General features: G+C 41.4%; 1 protein-coding gene across 1 annotated transcript in view; it reads left to right on the top strand.

Annotated features, from left to right (window-relative positions):
• The window catches only part of LOC117521373 (receptor-type tyrosine-protein phosphatase N2-like), a 742,548-nt gene that overhangs the window by 85,269 nt on the left and 637,931 nt on the right, over positions 1-19,348 (top strand). Inside the window, exon 3 of the mRNA XM_034182665.1 lies at positions 1,987-2,100. Coding sequence (XP_034038556.1) covers positions 1,987-2,100 — 114 coding nt within the window. The remainder of the gene's footprint in view (positions 1-1,986; positions 2,101-19,348) is intronic.

Below are 19,348 nucleotides of genomic sequence, written 5' to 3'. Positions count from 1 at the left end.
AAAATTGTCATTTTTTAAATACAATAATACTGGGTGGTCAAGCTCTGCGTGCCCAAAAATAAATCATGCTTTTCGGACATTTATGAATGCTCTTTTTGTTTGTGGGTTTTTTTTTTTTTTTACTGAATTATGGGTTTGAAGTATTAAATATACCAGATGCCCTGAAATGCTCACATCAACCACTAGATGGCACAAAAGCTGCTCAAATGTCTGACAAAGTCTTGACTGTTTATTCATTTGCGAAGTTAAATTTTATAAAATAAAATGGACTGACAGCCAAAAATCAACTCGCAGTTGTGTTTTACTTTCAGTGTAACATTTATTTGTTATATTCCTGACAATTGTGGCAACTTTTTTTGTAATAACTTTTGAAAGCATTGAGATAAAAACCTGTTATTTACCATAATTCTGACCTCATTATTGGGCACTATTTAAAATAAGTTTGCATCACATTATGTAAGTGAATGTTAAAATATGAAGGGACAACTAAAATGTTTAAATTGCTAAAAAGTATTGAGACAAAACAACAAAAAAATCAACTTTTTAAGCAAATTTATATTTTACAGATAATTCTAGCTAAAATTACAGCACATAACAATGTACATCTGTTATACAGTACTCAGTACTTCGTATGGAGTCCTTTGTTCTTCAACACCTGAGCAACCCGCTTTGGCATGGAATCAAACAGGCGACAACAGTAATCCGGTGTGACTTCTTGAATCCATGCTTGCTTGATTGCCTCTCGAAGTTCGTGCACTGAGGACGGTTTTTTGGCAGCAACGGCTTTCTTCACTTGGGTCCAACAATTCTCGATTGGGTTGAGGTCTGGAGATGACCCTGGCCATGGTTCCAAGAGCTGGATGTCCTGGTCCCTCAGCCAGTTCTTAACCACTTTGGCCATGTGGCATGGTGCTCCATCTTGCTGAAATATGGTGGTCCCATGGAATTCGGAAAAGTAAGGAAGTTTTTCCTTTAGAATCTCCAAGTACTTCTGGGAATTGACTGTTTCTCCTGGAGCCAAAATATGAAGTCCATCTCGCCCATGGCAGGAAATGGCACCCCAGACCATCACCTTTGGTGGGTTCTTGACAACTGGAATGGTGTACCGTGGTGAATACTGTTGGTCGCATGGTCTCCGGATGGTTGCCTTGTAACAGTTGAACTGTAAGATCATTGCCTCATCACTGAAGATAACGTTCTGCCAGTCCTCAGCAGTCCAGTGAACATACCAGCGGCAGAAGGCGATGCGGTCCTTGATATTCTTTGAATTATTCTTTTTGCCATTACTAGCTTGTTTCGAACTGGGGTGTGTGCTTGTATTTCTTATATATATACAGAAAAGTATGATGCAATATTTTATTAGACACATTTACAACCAATCAGAGCACATGATGAAATATTTCATCATACTTTGAGTAATACGATAGAGCGCGAATAAGCAATTAACTAAAAATTCGATTTTATCATGCTGTCTCAATACTTTTGGCCAGCACTGTAAATCAGTAAAAATCCATATGCGCCCCCCCCCCAAAGAAAGAGGGCTTATCTTAAACTGTGTGCATGTCGAGCAAATATTTTTGATTTCTGCTAAGTGCCTTTTGATTATTCAAATGTTTAAATGTAGGTGAATGCTCACAGCTGACATGTGGTTTTTAACTTTTCAACACAATGTTGATTATGAAAGTTATTTTTCTAGAAAAGAGGAGGGCATCTTGTTGTGGGAACACTGGTGACTGCGGGTCACTGGTCGGGCACCACGGCCCCTGAGCCGAATTGTTCTTATGACAGAGTGGACAGGACCGGCTCGGGAGCAGGTTTGGAGTCTCCAACACCTTAACCGTGCGTCGCCCTTCCAGAAATGCGGTCACGTTGGGGAGTTTGTTACGCTTCTTGTACTGTGTGGAACGCTGTTGTCATAAGTGACGATATTCGGTTCATGTGAAAGACTGAAATTAAACACAGTTCTGAAACCTGTGTTTTTGACAGATGGCATGTTTGGGCGGTGTCACTCTGTACCTGTGAAAGAGGTGTACACGTATGACGTCTCTCCGTCTGTTGTGCAGCATTTTAGGATGCTGCTGGAGAAGCTCTCTAACAGAGGTATGTGCACACACGCACACCCACTGCACAGAAATGACGTCGTTTCTCGCACTGCATTTGAACATACAAATGTGTGTTTTCTCTGCATGAATTCAAAGCATCTGCTGAGAGAAGCTCATGAGTAATTCTCTTACGTACTTGCAGAATTGGTTAAAAATGTATTTGGCAGCGTGTGAAGTGCGCGTTAAACTCACGGCGTGAAAACCGAGAAGTGTCTGTGGAGTGACTGAGAACACATGGCTGTAAGAGCTTGGCTGCTGACTGATTTCCGTTGTGACTGAACTTGTCTTTGGACTATAGTGCATCGGTGTCAAACTGATCCCTGAAAGGGCCAAGAGGGTGCAGGTTTTCTTTTTAACTTCCAACTCCACCAGATTATTTCACTGATTAAAATCACTTTGAACAGATGGGATGAGTTCATCAGTGAAATCACCTGGTGGAGTTGGTGGTTGCAAAGAAAACCTGCACCCTCTTGGCCCTTTCAGGAATCAGTTTGACGCCTATGATTTTGTGCACCTACTTGGGGTGGAAGATATATACGGTTTATAGGGTACGCAGTACAGTGACGAAAGTCTTAATCCGGGTTTTTACTCATGCGGTGGACATTTCCGGTGTAACAGTATTTCCCCCTCACCCTGGAAATCTGAAGGTTGACCTAATTTAGGTGACATTTGACCTCAAGTGAAACCCTGAAGATCAAGGTCAGTCACTTATCCCAGGTAATGGCTTATAAGCAAGGCCTGTCACTATGTGCATGCCAAATTTAGAGGCATAATTTCAAAAATTGTGACCAGCAAAGTTGTTTAGTTGAATTTAGTGTTTGACCTTCCTGTGACCTTGACCTTTGACTTTTAACATGATTCTTTTGTGTACTGAAAGGTACCTTACTGGGGCTGCTATATGTGAAGTTGTAAGAGTCTGCAATGTAAACTGTGTGCTGCACAGCGAGTTAAAGGTGAAAAATGCAATGATTACAGACTATATATATATGTGTGTATATATATATGTGTGTATATATATATATATATATATACGAGGTCTATTAGAAAAGAAACCAACCTTTTTATTTTTTTCAAAAACTATATGGATTTGAATCACGTGTGATTGCGTCAGACAAGCTTGAACCCTCGTGCGCATGCGTGAGTTTTTTCACGCCTGTCGGTTGCGTCATTTACCTGTGGGCAGGCTTTGAGTGAGCACTGGTCCACCCCCCTCGTCGGAATTCCTTTGTCTGACTTCTTCCTGAGAGACTGGCGCTTTGCTTGATCAAAATTTTTTCTGAAACTGTAAGGCACATCCAAGTGGACACCATTTGAGAAATTCAGACGGTTTTCTGTGAAAATTTTAATGGCTGATGAGAGATTAAGGAGTGTTACTATCGCTTTAAGGACAGCCCATGGAGCCGGACGGCGCACCGCGCCCCGAGCTGCCGTCGTCAGTCTGTTTCGAGCTGAAAACGTCCAAATTTAAGCCTCTGTTGACCCAGGACGTCGTGAGAGAACAGAAGTTTCAGAAGAGCTCGGGATCAGCATTTTATCCGAACATTCCACTGTTAAAGGAGATTTTGTAATGAAAGATGTGCGCAAATCTGTCCGAACGTCTTTCATTACAAAATCTCCTTTAACACATGCGCACGAGGGTTCAAGCTTGTCTGACGTAATCGCACGTGATTCAAATCCATATAGTTTTTAAAAAAAATAAAAAGGTCGGTTTCTTTTCTAATAGGCCATATATAATACACACAGTGAGGAAAATAAGTATTTGAACACACTGCAAGTTCTCCCACTTAGAAATCATGGAGGGGTCTGAAATTTTCATCTTAGGTGCATGTCCACTGTGAGAGACATAATCTTAAAAAAAAAAAAAAAAAAAAAAAAAATCCGGAAATCACAATTTCTCGGATAGTCACATGACTGAAAAGCCACCGAAAGCCATCTGAATCTTCCGAATGGTGGAAGAGCTGGGCATGTTACAACATGTCCTGTGAGACTTCAACACGGAGGCACTTTTGTTCCGCCATCAGCTTCGTGCCAATGAATTTCGCTGCAACTCTTTTCATGGCAAAATCTTCTGTCACAGTGGAATGTGCCGAAAAAGTGCTGATGTGCACCTCTTCCACAATTTCTCGGATAGTCACACGATGGTCCCACATCACCACAGCGTTCACTTTGGAATGAGCCTGTCATTTCAGCGTGTTGATGGCCGACCGGAGCGTGGCGCGCTCTCCACCGTTGTGCAGATGTCTTTAAACTGGTTGTACCGCTCCTTAATCTGTGTGATGCCCAGAGGATCGTCACCGAAAGCTGTCTGAATAATCCGAATGGTTTCCACCTGGCTGTCGCCCAGTTTCTGGCAAAATTTGATGCAGTCGCGCTGCTCCAGTCGTTCCGCCGTTTCCTTGCAAAGAAAAAAATGACGAGAGACTACACCCATCCTCACACAAAGGCTGCTTACAAGCAAATGGCGCAACCGACAGACATGAAAAAAATCACGCATGCGTACGAAGGTTCAAGGTTGGCTCATGCAAGCACACGTGATTCAAATCCATCAGGTTTTTGAAAAAAAATAAAAAGGTCGGATACTTTTCTAACAGACCTCGTAATCTTTGTGACTGTGGTCCCAGCTCTCTTCAGGTCATTGACCAGGTCCTCCTGTGAGCTTTCTCAGAATCATCCTTACCCCACAAAGTGAGATCTTGCATGGAATCCCAGACCGAGGGAGATTGACAGTCATGTTGTGTTTCTTCCACTTTCTAATAAATAATAACAACAGTTGTCTTCTACCAAGCTGCTTGCCTGTTGTCCTGTAGTCCATCCCAGCCTTGTGCAGGTCTACAGTTTTGTCCCTGGTGTCCTTAGACAGCTCTTTGGTTTTGGCTATGGTGGACAGGTTGGAGTGTGATTGACTGTGTGAACAGGTGTCTTTTACACAGGTAACAAGTTCAAACAGGTGCAATTAATACAGGTAAAGAGTGCAGAATAAGAGGGCTTCTTAAAGAAAAATTAACAGGTCTGTGTGAGCCAGAATTCTTGCTGGTTGGTAGGTGTTCAAATACTTATTTGCAGCAGTAACATACACACAAATTATTTTTAAAAAATCATACATTGTGATTTCCGGATTTTTTTTTTTTTTTTTTAGATTATGTCTCTCACAGTGGACATGCACCTAAGATGAAAATTTCAGACCCCTCCATGATTTCTAAGTGGGAGAACTTGCAAAACCACAGGGTGTTCAAATACTTATTTTCCTCACTATATATATATATATATATATATATATATATGTATATATATATATATATATATATATATATATATATATATATATATATATATATATATATATATGGTCTGTCTGGTTAGAAAAGTATCTGACCTTATTATTTTTTTTCAAAAACCATATGGATTTGAATCACGTGTGATTGCGTCAGCCAAGCTTGAACCCTCGTGCGCATGCGTGAGTTTTTTCATGCCTGTCGGTTGCTTCATTCGCCTGTGAGCAGGCTTTGAGTGAGGTGTGGTCCACCCCTCTCGTCTATTTTTTATTGTGAATAAATGTCTGAACGATTTGGATCTTTGCTGCATCAATTTTTTTTCCAGAAACTGTAAGAGACCTCCAGGTGGGGATTAAACAGATTACGGGATGTTGCTGCCACTTTAAGGATGGCCCACAACTGCTGAGAGCGCAGATGTCCACGTCTTTTCACAATTCCTGTGCTAGTCAGAGGACATACCGGATCAAGACAGCGTCCAGTTTAGGAATGAACGGCACATTTCACTGTTACAGGAGTTTTTGTCATAGAAAGAGGAACAAAGGCGGAGGATTTCCGCGCGTCGCGGCGGAGCTGCATGGCGAAAAGAAGCGCCGTGATGAAGCCTCACAGGACATGTTCTGGCATGTCCAGCTCATGCACAATCACAATTGGATCTTCACACGACTGGAAAGCAACCGGAATCTGTCTGAAATCCACCTTTAAGCCGTCCTGTGAGACCAACACCGAGGTGGTTTTGTCCCGCGTAATGAACAGCTCTGTGGCGCGTCCCTCGGCTTCTTTTTCCATGAAAAAAAACTCCTGTAACGGTGGAATGTGCCGGAAAAAGTGCTGATGTCCACATCTTCTGCCTTTTTGTGAAAGTCAGACGAGGTCCCGGATCAACAAAGCTTTCACGTTGGAAATGATCTGGTTGTTTGTGCGGGGTGTCAGCCTGTCCATCGGCGCTCTCAGCAGTTGTGGGCCGTCCTTAAAGGGGCAGTAACACCCCGTAATCTGTTTAATCCCCATAAAATCGTCCCTGAAAGCCATATTAATTTTACAAACTGTGTCCACCTGGAGGTCTCTTACAGTTTCTGGAAAAAAAATTGATGCAGCAAAGATCCAAATCGTTCAGACATTTATTCGCAATAAAAAATAGACGAGAGGGGTGGACCACACCTCACTCAAAGCCTGCTCACAGGCGAATGAAGCAACCAACAGGCATGAAAAATAAGGTTGGATACTTTTCTAACAGACCTTGTGTGTGTGTGTGTGTGTGTGTGTGTGTGTGTGTGTGTGTGTGTGTGTGTGTGTGTGTGTGTGTGTGTGTGTGTGTGTGTGTGTGTGTGTGTGTGTGTATGTATGTATGTATATACAAGGGCTGTCCGTAAAGTATAGGTCCTTTTTATTTTTTTCAAAAACTATATGGATTTCATTCATATGTTTTTACGTCAGACATGCTTGAACCCTCGTGCGCATGCGTGAGTTTTTCCACGCCTGTCGGTGACGTCATTCGCCTGTGAGCACTCCTTGTGGGAGGAGTCATCCAGCGCCTCGTCGGAATTCCTTTGTCTGAGAAGTTGCTGAGAGACTGGCGCTTTGTTTGATCAAAATGTTTTCTAAACCTGTGAGACACATCGAAGTGGACATGGTTCGAAAAATTAAGCTGGTTTTCAGTGAAAATTTTAACAGCTGATGAGAGATTTTGAGGTGATTCTGTCGCTTTAAGGACTTTTCACAGTGCGAGACGTCGCTCAGCGCTCTCAGGCAGCGTCATCAGCCTGTTTCAAGCTTAAAACCTCCACATTTCAGGCTCTATTGATCCAGGACGTCGTGAGAGAACAGAGACGTTTCAGAAGAAGTCGGTTTCAGCATTTTATCCGGATATTCCACTGTTAAAGGAGATTTGTTTAATGAAAGACGTGCGGACGGGTCCGCGTGTCGGGACGCAGCCGACGCGGTGCGGCGGCAAAGGAAAAAAACCTCCGTGTTGATAACCATTTGTAAAATCCAGTTGGCTTTTGATGTCTTTCAGTGGAGTGAGTATATGAGAAATTGTTTATCAGCTGGAGATGTTCCAACTTGTCCTTAAGGCTTCCAGCAGAGGTGTTTTTCCTGTGACGGAGCGTCGCGGCGGCTGCGAGCCGACGCTGCAATCCGCCCGCACGTCTTTCATTAAAAAAATCTCCTTTAACAGTGGAATATCCGGATAAAATGCTGAAACCGACTTCTTCTGAAACTTCTCTGTTCTCTCACGACGTCCTGGATCAATAGAGCCTGAAATGTGGAGGTTTTAAGCTTGAAACAGGCTGATGACGCTGCCTGAGAGCGCTGCGCGACGTCTCGCACTGTGAAAAGTCCTTAAAGCGACAGAATCACCTCAAAATCTCTCATCAGCTGTTAAAATTTTCACTGAAAACCAGCTTAATTTTTCGAACCATGTCCACTTCGATGTGTCTGACAGGTTTAGAAAAAATTTTGATCAAACAAAGCGCCAGTCTCTCAGCAACTTCTCAGACAAAGGAATTCCGACGAGGGGCTGGACGACTCCTCCCACAAGGAGTGCTCACAGGCGAATGACGTCACCGACAGGCGTGGAAAAACTCACGCATGCGCACGAGGGTTCAAGCATGTCTGACGTAAAAACATATGAATGAAATCCATATAGTTTTTGAAAAAAATAAAAAGGACCTATACTTTACGGACAGCCCTCGTGTGTGTGTGTATATATATATATATGTATATATATATATATATATATATATATATATATATATATATATATATATATATATGTATATATATATGTATATATATAAAACTTTCCAAGTTCCAATTTTTGCTCGATACTCTGGTAGTCAAGCAACGACATTTGTTGCCAGACTCACTGTTGTGTTTTTGTGCAATGACAATAAAGAAAGTTTAAGTCTAACAAAAACACAATAAGTCAGTTACACTAACACTGTTAAACTAACATGAACCACAATAACATTTAAAACCCCAAACTCCCATGGTGCATTGCAGCACATTGTCCATTGTTTATTGGTTAGCAAAAATTGCTAAATTTTCCAAAAATATTACATCTATCAACTTTCCTTTTTCACAGTGTTCATCCTTGACCCAAAATACATAAACATACCAAACAGCAAATGTCAGCTCTGCTCAGTTTTTGTGTGATCGAAGCCATACACAGGCACTCACGGTGGAACTTGATGATCAGACAACTGAATGAACAAATTGGTTATTGGACACTGAAAAAGTTCCTCAGATAAAATTTAAAAAAATGATAGAATTATTTCTTTTTATAGTGACCTTGAGGTTGTCTCTTTGAAGAGCAAAACCAGATTTACAAAAACATAGCAAACAGGTAATTTTGTAAATCATTTTTCTGTTGTGACTTTGACCGTACTATTATAATGTCTACAAATTTAGAGCACACACTTCAGTAAAAATAATATACATATTTACCCACCTTAAGTATTTAGAAAATACCTGATCGTGCGTACAGCTTGTGATCTCCTTCTTTAGTCTGAACAGTCTGATGTGTCGTTTAGTTTCTTGAGCGTCCTCTGTTGTGACATACAGAGATGATGTATTTAAATGATGGTAAAAATAATAGAAAGGAAATAAAGCCTTCAGGTGCTGGAACTGTATGTGACCAGTAGAGGGCGACAGATGCCTGCGTAGCAGTTTGGAGTATTTCACTGGCTTTCATCATCCAATTTTACTTTCATTGATGTGACCCGAATTCATCAAGACAAACTGGCATATTTCTTTTTTCTGTCTCTCTCTAATGCACTGTGTTTAAAAAAAAAAAAAACATTTTTTTTTTTTTAAAGGACAACAACGGTCACTGGTGGTTTCCCCTGTGCTTTTATCCAGCATGATAAATATTTAAGTATCTTTAAAAAAAATTACTTTTGAAACATCCTTTTCCACTGAAGTCTTTTTTTTTAACTTGCATTTTAACAGTGGAATCTCTTTAAGTGTAAGTAAAAATATAAAAATACAGGTAAACTGGAGGGACAGAGTGAGAGGGCGTGTGAGGGAATGAAAAAGGCTTGAACCATTAATTTCTGAATGCCTCACCGTGGCTACGGACACAGCCACTTCTTCAACATGTGGAAATCTCTTGCTCTCTCTCTGTATGTGTTCTTGTCGTCTGATTTATCCAGGAAACATCAGAGCAGTTTGCTAAATGGAATCCACACCACAAAATAAACAAAACTACAGACCTTTTTTGATCTTCAGACCAAACATATCTTCATATCTCACAGAGCTAGTTGTGAGAATAAAACTCCCTCAGGTGTTTCTCATTAAAAGAAGAAACCTCAAGCCGAACATACTCAAATGGGGGACCATCAGCTTTGGTCATACTAACAAAAACAAAACATGGTTGTGAATGTGCAGTGAGAGAAATGTTGCAACTAAGCACCCACAGAAATTAGTTCCACATGGATAAACACATTCAGAACTGAGTGCTGGATTCTGGGCAAATCAGCGTTGTCATTCTGTTGTGATTCACATTTAGTGCACATCTTGTGTCCTGTTGGTTGTGTGTGTGTGTGTGTGTGTTTTTGGGGTTGTGTGCACTGTTCCTGTCATTGTAACAGAGTTCTCTTTTGGTTTACTGCACTTGTCTTTGTCTCTTGCGTATTTTTCTGTTTGTCACCAGTGCTGCTCCTTTTGAAGTCTCACCTTTACTCTTATGTTCTCCCTGTTTGTAGGTACGACCTTTTTGTCTCTGGGTACAACCCTTTAGTCTTTGGGCATCTGTGGGTATGACCAGGGTTCTAGCTACGGTGGGCGGCACCGGGCAGTACCGTCCAGCACTGCAAATTTGCTGCCGGCTCTTGGGTTCAAATTTCCTCTCCCGCCTGGCACAGATTTCCCAAAAAAATTAACTTCAATGTTGCTGAAAAATCTATAAATTCGATTGTATTTCAGGCTTATAGTGTCGTACGTTTGTTTGATTTTCGCAATTTCAAACAAATAATTAAAAAAAAGAAAAATATATTTCTCATTTTCTCATATCTCAGCCGCAAACGGCAGAGAGATCAGCAGTCAGCTGCTTTCAACACTTAAAACAGATCAGAGCGGAGACGCTGTGCGTCTCAATCCACTCTGACTTAAAGGGGGGAAAAAAACTCCATGAAAATGTTTCTTTAAAATAATCCAGACTGTCAGTGTCGGAGCTAGGAGGAATGGGGGGGGGGGGGGGGCTCATTCAGTTCTTGTTCAAACAAGACAATTAGTGGTTATATTGTTGTTTTTTTAACATAATGCAATCCCACTCAAACATGTTGCGAGAAAAAAAACTATCATGACAGAAAAGCTCTTCCTGCTTCTGGAGGCAAGAAGAAGAAAAAGAGAGCAAATGCTATATGCCAATCAAATATTAATGTGTTTTTAAACTTTTCAACCTTATTTATTTTATTAACTTAGACTTTGACAGAAACATTTGAAAAAGAACTTTGGTTTTACAAATATTCCAACATAAATGTAATTTTTTTTCTGTATTATTCTTACTTTCAGTGCATCTAAAACCACTCAAAATTGCTTAAAACAGGGTTTGCCAGTAACATTTTAGAGGTATAAAATTCTATAGCTGCAGGTGGCTTTGCCCCCTTGAACCCCACCAGAGGCCTTTGCACCCCCGTCCGTGAGCCGTGATCACGTAATTTACCCGCCACTAAAATGGTTGTGTCTTTGGACGTCTGTGGGTATGACCTTTTCCTCTTTGGACGTCTGTGGGTATGACATTTCATCTTTGGGCATTTATGGGTATGACCTTTTCATCTTTGGACGTCTGTGGGTATGACCTTTTCCTCTTTGGGCATCTGTGGGTATGACCTTTTCCTCTTTGGGCGTCTGTGGATATGACATTTCATCTTTGGACGTCTGTGGGTATGAGGCGTTTGTGGGTATCACCTTTTTGTCCTTGGGCATCTGTGGGTATGACCTTTTCCTCTCTGGGTGTCTGTGAACATAGAGCTCTACAGGGAGGGTAACATTAGGATTTTACAGCAGGCCACGGAGCAGGTGATTAGAGACCCTGCAAGGCTTATGACAAATGTGGATGTGGAATCCTTGAGCTGAGCGGAGAAATTAGTGCAGAAAATCCACTATGGTGATAGTGCAGTTTATGTGCCAGGGAGGGAAATTCATCAAGTTGAGACTGTGGCCTGTTTCCATAGACGTGTCCATAAAAATCACAGAGGGATATGCTTTGCAAACTTAATACCCATTACTACATTGGATGATGGTGAAATTGAGGATGGCCCATTGGCTGTTCCAGCAATATCTAATATTTTGTGTCTGCTACCTACAACCCGCGTGGAATGTTGCAAACCCCAGCCTGCTTCCAGGCACCTTATATATGCTAGTCTAGAATCACCCCTAAATCCAAACAGTCCAACTTTCAACCCCACTGAGGTCCTTAGTCTGGGTCTCATTAACATAAGATCACTGTCCTCAAAATCATTGTTGATTAATGATGTAATTATGGATCATCACTTAGATATGATTGGGTTATGTTAAACCTGGCTTAAACCTACAGCTGTCCTCCCGTTAAATGAGGCCTGCCCACCGGGGGTCACAAATATAACTCGTTTGAGCAGCTGATTCTCCGCTCTGCCCACGATGTTATGTATTGCCAAGGTCAGAAGAATAAAAATCAACTGTATTACTTTGTCACTGTATATAGGCCCTCTGGCCCACACTCTGAATTCTTAGATGAATTTGGAGCATTCATCTCTAACTTGTCAACTAGTGCAGATAACATTCTGATTATTGGTGACTTCAACATTAATATAAATAAGCCTTCTGATCCCCTCTGCAAATCATTTATGGAAATTGTGGATGCATTAGGATTTCAGCAATGCATTCAGGACTCAACACGCGAGTGGAAATACCCTGGATTTGGTTCTCGCACGTGGTATTGCTGTCACAAATATTGATGTCATGCCTCTTGCATCGGTGGTCTCTGATCACTCACTTATTAGCAGTGGTGGGCACAGCTAACCAAAAAGTTAGCTTCGATAACAGATAATCAGCTAACTGAAAAGTTATCCTTTATAAAGCTAAACCGATAAACCACCCAAAAATTTATCGGAAGCTACAGCCAACCGATAACTTCCAGTATTGTCTCCGGTAGACTTCCAACTACTAACAAGTTGATTTTGAGTTTTAACAGCACGATAGCTTCTGGTAGCATCAAAGGCTATCACAGACCCAAACAGTGAGTCAGCACTTATGTATTTGTGCATCCTGCCCCCTGCTGGAAACTCCTGTTTATTACATAGCTTCCAGTGAAGCAGTTGAGAGGGGCAGCGAAGCTCAACTCTGTACTCAATAACAGCATTGCCGTGAGGCGGAGGTCTTGGAAAATAAAGCAGTGCTGACTTATGGTTTGGTTTATAAATAAAATTAATACCGATAGAATAACTCCATTAATGTCAATTCTGTCACTTGTACAAAGTTAAAATATAACATATATCTTTTAATGTTGAATAATGCACTAATTCTGAAGTTTTGTAACAAACACAGACAGGCGCCAAAGGGATTATGGGTAAATGAGCCTCCGCTAACACTGATTGGTTGACTCATTCATTCTACGTTAAAAAAGAACACGTTAATGTGAGGTTTGTGTGTATTGGTGTTACATATAAATGTGCTTTTTTTATTTGTAAAAAAAAACAAAGGCATTTAAAAAAAAAGCCAAGTTGTAATTAGATAACCGTCTGATATGTCAAAATAAATAGAACACATCTACTGGTGCCCAGATGCTCAGTACTTAAGCTGGGCTTACACTGTGCGAGTTTTGGCCCTTTTTCAGCCAGTTTTTCACTCGTGCGAGAATTTTTTTGGATCGCGCCAAGTTTCAGCTTAATCGTACGTCCTGCATCATGTAGTATACAAGGTCTGTTAGAAAAGTATCCGACCTTTTATTTTTTCAAAAACCTGATGGATTTGAATCACGTGTGCTTGCATGAGCCAGCCTTGAACCTTCGTGCGCATGCGTGAATTTTTTCACGCCTGCGTCATTTGCTGGTAAGCAGCCTTTGTGTGAGGATGGGTGTAGTCTCTCGTCGGATTTTCTTTGCAAGGAAAATGGCGGAACAACTGGACGACTGCATCAAATTTTGCCAGAAACTGGGCGACAGCCAGGTGGAAACCATTCGGATTATTCAGATGGCTTTCGGTGACTATCCTATGGGCATCACACAGATTAAGGAGTGGTTCAACTGGTTTAAAGACGGCCGCACAATGGTGGAGAGCAAGCTGCGCTCCGGGCAGCCATCAACATGCTGAAATGACCAGATCATTTCCAAAGTGAATGCTGTGGTGATGCGGGACCGTCGTGTGACTATCCGAGAAATTGCGGAAGAGGTGGACATCAGCACTTTTTCGGCACATTCCACTGTGACAGAAGATTTGGCCATGAAAAGAGTTGCAGCGAAATTCGTGCCAATGGCTTCGGCACAAAGCTGCTGACAGAGCAAAAGCGCCAATTCTCACAGGACATGGTGGACTCCGAAAAATGATGCCCACCTCTTCCACCATTCGGAAGATTCAGATGGCTTTCAGTGGCTTTTCAGTCGTGTGACTATCCGAGAAATTGTGGAAGAGGTGGGCATGTCACAACATGTCCTGTGAGACTTCCAACACGGGGGTGCTTTTGCTCTGTCAGCTTCATGCCGAAGCCGAATGTGCCGAAAAAGTGCTGATGTCCACCTCTTCCACAATTTTTCGGACAGTCACACGACGGTCCCTCATCACCACAGCGTTCACTTTGGAAATGATATGGTCATTTCAGCATGTTGATGGCCAACCGGAGCGCGGCTCGCTCTCCACCTTTGTGTGGCCGTCTTTAAACCGATTGTACCGCTCCTTAATCTGTGAGATGCCCATAGGATCGTCACCGAAAGCCATCTGAATAATCCGAATGGTTTCCACCTGGCTGTTGCCCAGTTTCTGGCAAAATTTGATGCAGTCGCGCTGCTCCAGTTGAATCGCCACAAGTGTCCAACCTCTCGCACTGTGCATGTACAAACACCAGAGAGAGCATAACAGTGATCATCTCTTTGGGAGAGCAGCTTCTATCTCCCCCCTTCTTCAACTCATGTAAAGTCTTGTAATGTTTTTGTATTGTTTGTTTTTTTTGTTAAAACTTTGATGTCTCCCATCGAGAGTTTTTGTAAAAATAAGAAATGTAAATAAAGTTTGAAAAAACGCTTCTGTTTACATTTTGCTTCTGGAAACGACGTGGTTTTTGAACATACGTGAGCAGTCAGATCGCATTGTGCGCTCTGAACTTTTACACCGTGCAGTTTTGTCATACAGTTTGAGCTGGGGCCGAGTGAAAATATTGTACAGTGTCTGCCCAGCTTTAGGGTGAATACTGCCATGAACACTATTGGCCAGTAGATGGCAGTAGAGACCGTGAAAACTTGGCAAAACAAAATTCCAGATAATTTGTGTCTGCTATGTTTAAGATGCCTGGAATTTAATAAACGCAAACTGAATTTCAGACATCTTATATATATTACTCTGGAACAAAGATGACAGACAGTGTTTGGCATAAGCAGGACTCGAAATAGCAAACAGGAATTGATTGCAATGATTCCAATTGAAAATAATTGAGAAGCAGCCTGAGATTCTAATGGCATTTTTACATAAAACAAACACAATAACAATGTCTATAAACCCAGAAAATATACAAGGTCTGTTGGAAAAGTATCAGACCTTTTTATTTTTTTCAAAAACCTGATGGGTTTGAATCATGTGTGCTTGCATGAGCCAACCTTGAACCTTCGTCCGCATGCGTGATTTTTTTTTTCATGCCTGTCGGTTGCGTAATTTGCTTGTAAGCAGCCTTTGTGTGAGGATGAGTGGAGTCTCTCATCGTTTTTTTTTTTTTTGTTTTTTTTGTTTGTTTTTTTTGCAAGGAAATGGCGGAACAACTGGAGCAGCGCAACTGCATCAAATTTTGCCAGAAACAGGGCGACAGCCGGGTGGAAACCATTCGGATTATTCAGACGGCTTTCGGTGACGATGCTATGGGCATCACACATAAAATAGTTGAAAATAGTTGCAGCGAAATTCATCGGCACAAAGCTGATGGCGGAACAAAAGCGCCACTGTGTTGAAGTCTCACAGGACATGTTGTGACATGCCCAGCTCGTCCACAATTTCTCGGATAGTCACACGACTGAAAAGCCACCAAAAGCTGTCTGAATCTTCCGGCTGGTGGTTGGCTCTCACTGCGGTATTGTATCACTTCCTGTTCCGGAGCACAGCGGTGTTTTGCTGTATCTGTTAGATGTTTGATCTGCATAGTTAGATTGATCTAGATAACAATTTGTTTCACAGTGTAATCTTCATGTGCCTTAACTAAAGTAATCCCTCTGCTGAATCACCTCTAAATTATTTACACATTATTCACTTTGTGTGTTTTTAGGAATCCGCTAGCTTAGCGCAGCTACTAGCTCTTAGCCAGTTTAGCATGGCAGCTTCTCCTGTCTCTCCCACACTTTTCTGCTCTGGGTGTGAAATGTTTAGCAGTAATGGTACTTGTAATAAGTGTAGCTTATTAGTAGCTTTGGAGGCCAGGCTGGGCAAATTGGAGATTCAGCTCCGCACCTTGGAAAATCCTACAGCTAGCCAGGCCCCTGTAGTTGGTGTGGACCAAGGTAGCTTAGCCGCCGTTAGCTATCCCCCAGCAGATCCCGAGCAGCCGGGAAAGCAGGCCGGCTGGGTGACTGTGAGGAGGACGCGTAGTCCTAAACAGAAGCCCCCTGTACACCACCAACCCGTTCACATCTCTAACCGTTTTTCCCCACTCGGCGACACACCCGCCGAGGAACAAACTCTGGTTATTGGTGACTCTGTTTTGAGAAATGTGAAGTTAGCGACACCAGCAACCATAGTCAAATGTCTTCCGGGGGCCAGAGCAGGCGACATTGAAGGAAATTTGAAACTGCTGGCTAAGGCTAAGCGTAAATTTGGTAAGATTGTAATTCATGTCGGCAGTAATGACACCCTGTTACGCCAATCGGAGGTCACTAAAATTAACATTGAATCGGTGTGTAACTTTGCAAAAACAATGTCGGACTCTGTAGTTTTCTCTGAGCCCCTCCCCAATCGGACCTGGAGTGACATGTTTAGCCGCATGTTCTCCTTGAATTGCTGGCTGTCTGAGTGGTGTCCAAAAAATGAGATGGGCTTCATAGATAATTGGCAAAGCTTCTGGGGAAAACCTGGTCTTGTTAGGAGAGACGGCATCCATCCTACTTTGGATGGAGCAGCTCTCATTTCTAGAAATCTGGCCAATTTTATTAAACCCTCCAAACTGTGACTATCCAGGGCTGGGTCCAGGAAGCAGAGTTGTCGTCTTACATACTTCTCTGCAGCTTCTCTCCCCCTGCCATCCCTCCAATACCCCATCCCCGTAGAGACGGTGCCTGCTCCCAGACCACCAACAACCAGTAAAAATCTATTTAAGCATAAAAATTCAAAAATAAAAAATAATATAGCACCTTCAACTGCACCACAGACTAAAACAGTTAAATGTGGTTTATTAAACATTAGGTCTCTCTCTTCTAAGTCCCTGTTAGTAAATGAAATAATAATTGATCAACATATTGATTTATTCTGCCTTACAGAAACCTGGTTACACCAGGATGAATATGTTAATTTAAATGAGTCAACACCCCCGAGTCACACTAACTGTCAGAATGCTCGTAGCACAGGCCGAGGGGGAGGATTAACAGCAATCTTCCACTCCAGCTTATTAATTAATCAAAAACCCAGACAGAGATTTAATTCATTTGAAAGCTTGACTCTTAGTCTTAGTCCATCCAAGTTGGATTTGTTGTTATCTATCGTCCACCTGGTCGTTACTGTGAGTTTCTCTGTGAATTTTCAGACCTTTTTGTCTTACTTAGTGCTTAGCTCAGATAAGATAATTATAGTGGCCGATTTTAACATCCACATAGATGCTGAGAATGACAGCCTCAACACTGCATTTAATCTATTAATAGACTCAATTGGCTTTGCTCAAAATGTAAATGAGTCCACCCACCACTTTAACCATACTTCAGATCTTGTTCTGACTTATGGTATGGAAATTGAAGACTTAACAGTATTCCCTGAAAACCCCCTTCTGTCTGATCATTTTTACTTTAATGAACTACCCAGCAATGTGGAATAAGTTTCATTGCAGTAGAAGTCTTTCGGAAAGCGCTGTTACTAGGTTTATGGATATGATTCCTTCTTTATGTTCTCCAATGCCATATACCAAAACAGTGCTGAGCAGCTACCTAAACTCTGTGAGTGAGATAGATTATCTCGTCAATAGCTTTACATCCACATTGAGCACAACTTTGGATGCTGTAGCTCCTCTGAAAAAGAGAGCCTTAAATCAGAAGTGCCTGACTCTGTGGTATAACTCACAAACTCGCAGCTTAAAGCAGATAACCCATAAGTTGGAGAGGAAATGGCGTCTCACTAATTTAGAAGATCTTCACTTAGCCTGGAAAAAGAGTCTGTTGCTCTATAAAAAAGCCCTCTGTAAAGCTAGGACATCTTACTACTCATCACTAATTGAAGAAAATAAGAACAACCCCAGGTTTCTTTTCAGCACTGTAGCCAGGCTGACAAAGAGTCAGAGCTCTATTGAACCGAGTATTCCTTTAACTAGTAATGACTTCATGACTTTCTTTGCTAATAAAATTTTAACTATTAGAGAAAAAAATACTCATAACCATCCCAAAGACATATCGTTATCTTTGGCTGCTTTCAGTAATGCTGGTATTTGGTTAGACTCTTTCTCTCCGATTGTTCTTTTCATTAGTTACTTCCTCCAAACCATCAACATGTCTATTAGACCCCATTCCTACCAGGCTGCTCAAGGAAGCCCTACCATTAATGAATGCTTCGTTCTTAAATATGATCAATCTATCTTTATTAGTTGGCTATGTACCACAGGCTTTTAAGGTGGCAGTAATTAAACCATTACTTAAAAAGCCATCACTTGACCCAGCTATCTTAGCTAATTATAGGCCAATCTCCAACCTTCCTTTTCTCTCAAAAATTCTTGAAAGGGTAGTTATAAAACAGCTAACTGATCATCTGCAGAGGAATGGTCTATTTGAAGAGTTTCAGTCAGGTTTTAGAATTCATCATAGTACAGAAACAGCATTAGTGAAGGTTACAAATGATCTTCTTATGACCTCAGACAGTGGACTCATCTCTGTGCTTGTCCTGGTAGACCTCAGTGCTGCTTTTGATACTGTTGACCATAAAAAATTTTTTACAGAGATGAGAGCATGCCATAGGTATTAAAGGCACTGCGCTGCTGTGGTTTGAATCATATTTATCTAATAGATTACAATTTGTTCATGTAAATGGGGAGTCTTCTTCACAGACTAAGGTTAATTATGGAGTTCCACAAGGTTCTGTGCTAGGACCAATTTTATTCACTTTATACATGCTTCCCTTAGGCAGTATTATTAGAAAGCATTGCTTAAATTTTCATTGTTACGCAGATGATACCCAGCTTTATCTATCCATGAAGCCAGAGGACACACACCAATTAGTTAAACTGCAGGAATGTCTTACAGACATAAAGACATGGATGACCTCTAATTTCCTGCTTTTAATTTCAGATAAAACTGAAGTTATTGTACTTGGCCCCACAAATCTGAGAAACATGGTGTCTAACCGGGTCCTTACTCTGGATGGCATTACCCTGACCTCTAGTAATACTGTGACAAATCTTGGAGTCATTTTTGATCAGGATATGTCCTTCAGTGCGCATGTTAAGCAAATATGTAGGACTGCTTTTTTGCATTTGCGCAATATCTCTAAAATTAGAAAGGTCTTGTCTCAGAGTGATGCTGAAAAACTAATTCATGCATTTATTTCCTATAGGCTGGACTATTGTAATTCATTATTATCAGGTTGTCCTAAAAGTTTCCTGAAAAGCCTTCA

This window comes from Thalassophryne amazonica, chromosome 12, assembly GCF_902500255.1.
Source record: "Thalassophryne amazonica chromosome 12, fThaAma1.1, whole genome shotgun sequence".
NCBI classification, from domain to species: Eukaryota; Metazoa; Chordata; class Actinopteri; order Batrachoidiformes; family Batrachoididae; genus Thalassophryne; species Thalassophryne amazonica.
The sequence above is the reverse complement of the archived record's forward strand: the minus strand, read 5'-3'. Positions and strand labels throughout refer to the sequence as shown.